A 7853-nucleotide genomic window follows, 5' to 3' on the forward strand; every position below is an offset into this window, starting at 1 on the left:
TTATTGATACTCTGGCTGCTATAATGACATTCCAAAATTGAACTATACTTAGATATTATATTGAAATATTTGAAATGCTGAATTAAATTGATGAAACAAACGAAAGGTATCAAAGGATAGCATTCGTTAGTGTATCTTTGGCATAAATAATGTCAAATTACACTTAGTTTTGTCGAAAAGTTATGTACAAAAAATAGGTAATGTTTGAATAGCAGCCGTTTCGATCATTACTCAACAAAATATATTGAAAAATTAGTCGACGTTTGAAAGAATAATTTATATTTCTAATATCTAAATTTTATTATTTTTATTATAATAATTACATTTAGCTAACTACAATTTCAAAATAATAATTATCAAAAATGTATTTATTTATATTTATTTTTAAATAAGTTACTCAGTGCAAATGACGTATAATAACATCATAAATACATAATTGTAATACTAATTCACTGGACACAATTTTTAACTAAAATTAATATTAATCATTGACAGGTCTACCAAATAATACTATTCCTTTCGAATGTAATTTGAAAATTACATGTTTTAAACTCAAATGCAACATTTATGATTTTGGTAAGAGTGCAGTAATATAATCTCTGAACCTATGACATATTATTTGACGTGTGATAAACATAGTCAGAATGATAATATAATTTGTTAAATTAATTTATAATAGTAGCGTGGCGAGGGGATAATTAAGAAATGACCTCTCAACTGTTTAAGGGGTGGTGGGTGGGTGAGTAATAGGGGCGCCCGGGAATTGGACCACATTTTAACTACCTGTTTCGTATAGAATATTTGTTTACATTTTACTAACCGGAGATTGGGCCACAAATTAAATCTATATTTTTAAAATATACCCGGAGATTGGGCCATAAAAGTATAGCACGCTATATTAATACGAATATATAATGTTTATTAACTAATTATTATTGTTTTAACATATAAAAATATTTTTCGTCAAATAATTAATATTTTTTTTAAATACTTCCATACAGATTAACTAATTTAATATACAACAAGGTCCATAAAATTAGTCAAATATGAAATAATTTTTATAAAGAATGCCAATACTCATTTTACAAATATAATATAAGGACCATAAAGTTTGTCAAAAATAAATAATATGAAAAAAATATTTTTTAATAGGTATATAAAAATATAATACAAAGGCTCTCTGGCCCACGCGTTACATACACAAAACACAAAACGCGTTTACGCAGAATCAGTTTTTCTATATTTTTAAGTAATCGTAGAGTAAAATCACTCATTACAAAAAAGATAGATAATAATATTTTTGAGGGAATGACACATCGATTTTATATTTCATTGTTATTTGACTTTCAAAATAAACAAAATAATGTTTTAAATTCATAGAAAAAATGATTCTGCGCAAATGTGATTTGTCTATGTTGTGCGTGAATCAGAGATAGAAAAATAGTGCGCTGACATCCTCTTAAATATTATTATTTTTTTTTTATTAGGGTTAAGGCTTCGAGAACTGAGGCCATTAGCCTAGGGGATTTGTAGGGGAAGGTACTGTAGGTTTTAAGCACGTGGGTATTTTTGGAAGAATTTTGAATGGGCACCCGTAGGTTTCTGCCATGCCCGGTTGGGGGGCGGCGGCCTCTCTCTCCAGACACCGCGAAATGCCCAAAGAGCGATGCCGCCCGTGACCGAAGTTCGAACCGGCGACTGCGTGCATGGCAACAGACGCCTTAGTCCGCTCGGCCACTCCACCCCCAAATATTATTTTATCACAATTTAAAATGTAATAGTGGCACAATCACCGGGTCTTCCTATTATAAATATAAAATTTTAGTGGCCCAATTCCCGGGCGCCCAGTAATAGTTTAGTTTCACAAGAATGTTGTACAAATTACCCCCCATTAAAATACAAAGAAAAGTTATCTTTTAAAAGATATTGTCTCATTTCATGTTATTTTGATTAATCTCGTAATTATCTGTTTGGTTATAAAATTGTCTACGAGAGGCAATCATCCCCCGTCCACCAAACATGTTTTTTTTATTTTAAGAGAGAGATAAAAATGCAATGTTCAAAAATAGTTGGATGGCTCATGTTGGTAGGTGGATGGGTGATGGGTTTCTATCGAAAAATTTACATTCCTCTGATAATATTTGAGTTCACCACGCCACTGGATTACAATACACTAATGTATGTTACAATAATCAACAAAATAATATAACATAAACATAAACGAAATAACCTAACCTAACCTAACCTAACCTAACCCATTTTATTGAATTCAGTATTCTCAGTATTCATTGATTGTTAAAAATTGGATTAAAGACGGTTGTTATGTAACACAAAAACATACAAATTTTAACCTTACTTAACTACATTTAAGTTGTCAGTATTAAATCTGATTTAAGTGAATAAATATATTTCTTTTTTATCGACACATTTTATTTTTGTATATAATATATGTTTTTATGAAATATAAATAGCATATTTTAATTTTTTATATATTCGTATGGAATATGACATAAGCGTGTATTTTTTGTGCAGGGACTTACGTAATGGTAATAATATCCTACTATTTCTCGTCAGGATTAGAGGATCATACATTCTTCTCATTCATTATTTAGGTTAAGTTATCTAAATTATAAAAGTATTTAATTTAATTTAATTTTTGACGTTTTAAATAATTTTGTCAAAAACGATTTAGTGTCGTTGTTCAATTGTAATATTATTGGGTGATCTTTCATCTGAACCATTGTTGATATTCCAGTTATCAATAAAACAATAATCTGTAAACAAACATAATTTAAAAATGTAGTATAATATTCTCTAAACGACGAAATCCTCAATATTTATTATAAATGAAAAAAATAAATTCCAAAATTAACTGGTTAGGTTAACCTAACCTAACCTAACCTAACCTAACACATAAAACATACTTTGTACTTTTAAGTATTTTGGTATAAAACACAACGTTATTATAAACAAACAAAATAATATGCAGTTTTAATATGATAAATTAAGTCTATAAAAGTACTTACTGATGTAACAAGGTTTAAATTGATATGAAAAAATCCAAACGCCGAAATTTGATCCAATTCATAGGCTGATATTTGATTCATAAACATTCTGATCTGAATGATTAAAATATATTAACAATAAAACAAAAACAAATACACCGTTCGTAATTTAAGAAATAATTTTTCAAAGCATGCAAACTACTCATATAAAAAAATCTTACTTGACGTTTTATGTCCAAGTGTAAATTTGAAATTCGGTATAATCGTAAATATGATATCATCATTATTCGCTGTAAAAATAAATTAAAAATACTTTTTTTTAAATACAATTATCCATTTATTTTTAATATATAGTTTATAGTATACTATACAATATATCCTGCTCAAAAACTACTTGTCCATATATTGATTAATATTTCTAGAACATAATATTTAAAAAACAATCTCCTTAACAATTTACAATAATTTTTCTCGTTTGTAAATTAGTAATTTTGTATAAACTTATCATTATATACTTCATGATATACCGTCTATAATATAGGTACTCATTAAATTTAATAAGAAGTCTTAGATTTTTCAAATATTGTGTCTTTAAAATTAAATTAAATTAATCTATTAAGTCTATCAGTTGGAAATATGGTAAATAAAATGTGCTTGGAAAATTAAAATTCTAAAAATCAAAATATGAATAATTCGATAATTAAAAAAATGTGTGTATGAGAGTGCTTTTTTCAATCCACACATATAATAGTTTATTTACGTACCTTTTCGTTTATGTATGAAACAGAAATGATAATAGACACCATGAACGTGAACATTTGTGCGTGAACTACGAGTGGAATCACTACTCGAAATTTTTCAATTGTATTTGTATTGGATAATGGGTCGTTGTTGACAATAAAATAAACTCCGATCAGCATACTAATGAAGCTGAATGTGTAGAAACCCAAAAGCAATAGGCCGTAACCTTGAGTAAATTGTTGTGACAATTCACAGAGTTCGGAGTGCAATAGCCGAGTATTTTCCATCAAAAACACTATTTCAATGTGTGTCCATTGGCCGGGAACAGCAACTAATTCTATTGGAAGACAATTCCAAAAATCGATTAATGTCTGGAATCTAAAGTACAAGTTTTGAAGGAAGTAACACGAAACAATCGTCACTGTGGAATCCATAACATATGGCGGAGCGAATACTAAACTGTGTACCAATGAACTAATGTTTACTATCTTCATGGGATATAAATATATTTGTAGGCATTTAAATCCAATTAGGTATGCAATGAACAAAGTAAAAATCCTGCCCCACTGTTTTTTATTCAATGAATGCTGTGTGACTAACAAATTGGTAGAAAGTGGTGTAATTTTTCGATCAAATTCGATAATGCCATTAATAAATCTGAAAAAAAGAAATTGAACAAATTTAATACATATCAAACATTTTTGAATTTGAAAGAATAGTATTTTTTTCGGTTGCACAATAATTTAGCAAACTTATTTTTGTAAGATAATATTTTGGTGTCGCGGTCGTATATAATTTTTTTCACGAATTGACTTTTTAAAAATTTTCAATTTTTTAAGACGAAAAGATCTTATATTACTTCTATCATCTTCTATAGATTTTGTTCCGTTTCTGTACAAATTCATATTTGTGTCATTATTTACAAGTGTATCTATATTGTAGATTCTACAAATCATTATTTTTTGAATATCATTCTATAAATAAGTTGAAGTTTGATTTTAGGGGTATTGACAAAACAACAGGAATAGGAATTTTTATCACTGAAAATTTACATATCCGCGATGGTTACCTCATAAGTTATTTTACATTAAGTCATATAATGACATATTTTAGGTTCAATAATAATTCCAGCAGTTAATGTGAACTAATAACGAAAAAGTTATGACCTTAAAAAATATTCCTAAGATTCTCATTTCTAAGTTGAATGTTAGTTATATTTGAGATAATAGTTCATCATTAAAGAATCACATTAATCAAATTAAGTCAAGTATACTTCACAAAATTAGTATTATTTTAAGAATCTCTATCAAATACTAATCTAAAATATATTTTACAACATTTAGTTATTTTTCATGTCCTAATAATATACTACTATTTCAATCCATATATAGTATTCTGTTTACAAAATAGTTTGAATCCACTGTTTGCATCATTATGGATTAATTGATATTATATAATATATAAATTATTATTTATGTTAAATTGATATTAAATTTAAATATTTTTTAATTGGCATTAAGATAATAAAAAATGGACTTTTTTAAATAAATCACAAATAAGTTATTTTTAAGCTAACAAATAAATACCAACTTCTAAATATATATAACATACATATATAGTTACTTGATTATCCATATCGTTGATACTCTAGCCGCGATAATAACAACCCAAAATTTTAATATACCTATATATTGAAATATATGAAATTCTGGATCAAACTGATGAAAGTATATGTAGGTGAATATTAACAACACAATCATCCGTGCTATTTCTAGAAATATGTAAAACGTTGATTTTATATTCTGAACTAATAATCCATTTGAATCCACGGTATATGAAATATCAATTAAACCCATACATTTGGACATAATCAAAATAGTTCTAAAAGTAATGGGAAATATTGTTGCCATTTCGATAATGCTTGTAACCAAAACTGAAGTATCTAAAGGTATAAATAATTTTACTCGAAAAAGTCGATTGTTGTTATTCATTCATACACCAACATCATAACTCTTAGTGTACACATAGAAATAAAAATATATTACAAACGTTTCTAATAAAATAAACTCATGTTATTACATCAATATTTGCAAATTCTATACCTCAATGTCAGCAAGGTGACCAATATATTACTATAGGTACACAATAGTAGTACAATATTCACGACATTTCAAAAGTGGACTACCTTTGAAAATTAAAAATTTACCACGAAGTGAAACAAATCGACGAACTGTATTGAATGTGAACAAAATATTAAATATTTGTGTTGATTAAAGCTGACCTAATAAATTCAACTACGCAAGACACAAAGTGTAGCAATGATAATACTCGTATGGGTATTTTTAATATTGTTTTATGTATGGTAAAATTTGAATATAACCAATGATAACATAATTTGTTTAACTGGTTTAAAGTACACTTATATTAAATTAATATAAGTCTTGAGGTTATATATGTAAAAAGATGTTATTTCGGTTATGTTTGTCACCAAAACTCAAATATTTAAACGCAAATAAATGTCAAAAAATTTAAAGATAAATATTGTGTGTCGTTTCAACCTAATTTGGGGCTTATAGTGACCTATACTTATATATGTATGAAGTTTGATGTGTAATTCTAACGACTCGAAATGAAATAATGTTTTTTTAATGATGGTCGAGTCAATGAAGGGGCTTTGTATAGGCAACTATTTGAGCATTATTTTCTCCCCGCATGTAAAAACTGACTCACAATGACGTGGACGAATAATTATCCCATAATATAAACTTTAAAAAAAATATTTATTTATACCACTACTATATATAGTATATAAATATATTGACTAGTAAAAAAAGTGTCTAGCGCGATACAGGTACATCCGCACTAGTACATCATATGTATATTGTATTTTGATTTCGAAATTTACCTCCACAAGAATTCATGATCTGTATAGGTGACCAAAAAAACGAAAATTGTAGTATCCCATGGTACCATAAGTAAAATTTAAACCAAATTAAAAGAATTAACAGAATTCTGTCGGTAATCATTTGATAAAAAACATATTAGACTGATCACCGATTAACGTTACGGACACGTCTTGACCGGACATTGTAAGACCGGCACCAAGTAAGTATGTATTTATGCAATAACAACTTATAAGATTTTCACATATTTCTAGATACTATAATCAATGTCAGCCTGGCCACTTAAAGGCCCAGACAGGATTTTTGTTTAGGGACTTAACCTACCTTATGTAGTTAAATGTAATCAAAATAGATCCATACGATTTCAAGCAACAGCACTTGTTTTTATTTAATTTAAAATTATGAAATATCAGTGAATAGGATAATGATCTGCTGTACACTTTCTTGTGTCTAGAGAAGTCACTGTAACGGATATGTTAAATTTGAATTCAATGATAGGTATGAAATTATTTTGTAGGCAAAACGATTCTGATCGAAAATGGTCAATCAGCCTATAATATTACTAAATATATTTTATGATATTATTGTGATTATTGTGTTCTTAATGCAGGAGATTAATTGCATTTTTGCGGGAAAAAATTGAATTTGAAAATTTTTTGTCTGCATATAATATAATAATATACTTAAAAAGTTTCCAAGACTAATATTTTAAAATTACAACAAAATTACATCATAAAAATTGTTTCAAAATTTGACAATTTTTCTAATACAGTTATAGCCATAAAATTTGTAGATTTGTTAAAATTTCCTAATATAATCCCAATTAGAAGCTGAGGAATTCCACAAATTTTCTATTGTTGATGGTATTATTTCCTAAAATTAAAAACTAATGTTTTTTTGGCGAAGTGATAATTTAGAGTGTTACGAATTAACACACGTAATGTGCAGGAACACTAAAGGAAACTATATTTGTCTAAACTTTGGCTATTATTCTGTTATCTTACTATCGTTGGATTAAAAACCTACATGCGTTCTTTTTTGGTCAGTTGGCTGTCGCCTGTCTGTTGCTAATAATTTAGGTATTTTAACTCGTTTTTATTTTTGTCCTCATACTATAATATATTGCAAATTTTTTTTCAAAAGTTAATGTATTGTGGTTAAAAAAAAGCTAAGGACTACGATCGCTGCCTAGCTGCCATAACCA

At 27.5% G+C, this 7853-nt stretch overlaps 1 protein-coding gene across 1 annotated transcript; it reads right to left on the reverse strand.

Moving 5' to 3' along the window:
• Positions 1-402: 402 nt before the first annotated feature.
• On the reverse strand, positions 403-5757 carry LOC107170481 (uncharacterized). The gene is made up of 5 exons (XM_089221437.1): positions 5370-5757; positions 3770-4403; positions 3227-3295; positions 3027-3119; positions 403-2774 (listed from the first exon to the last, which is right to left on the reverse strand). The coding sequence occupies exons 1-5, from the start codon at positions 5735-5737 to the stop codon at positions 2640-2642; spliced, it is 1299 nt and encodes a 432-aa protein (XP_089077563.1). The 5' UTR covers positions 5738-5757; the 3' UTR covers positions 403-2639.
• Between the last annotated feature and the right edge of the window lie 2096 nt (positions 5758-7853).

This window comes from Diuraphis noxia, unplaced genomic scaffold (assembly GCF_037042655.1).
Source record: "Diuraphis noxia isolate RWA-SAM2 unplaced genomic scaffold, SU_Dnox_SAM2 contig0002, whole genome shotgun sequence".
Lineage (NCBI taxonomy): Eukaryota > Metazoa > Arthropoda > Insecta > Hemiptera > Aphididae > Diuraphis > Diuraphis noxia.

Excerpts from the sequence above, each read along its gene's own strand:
- LOC107170481 (XM_089221437.1), bottom strand. The coding sequence starts at position 5,737 with ATGAATAACAACAATCGACTTTTTCGAGTAAAATTATTTATACCTTTA. Across the intron at positions 3,296-3,769 it reads TTTCATACATAAACGAAAAG|CGAATAATGATGATATCATA; the intron begins GTACGTAAATAA and ends TTATTTTTACAG. Across the intron at positions 2,775-3,026 it reads ATTTAAACCTTGTTACATCA|ATTATTGTTTTATTGATAAC; the intron begins GTAAGTACTTTT and ends GTTTGTTTACAG.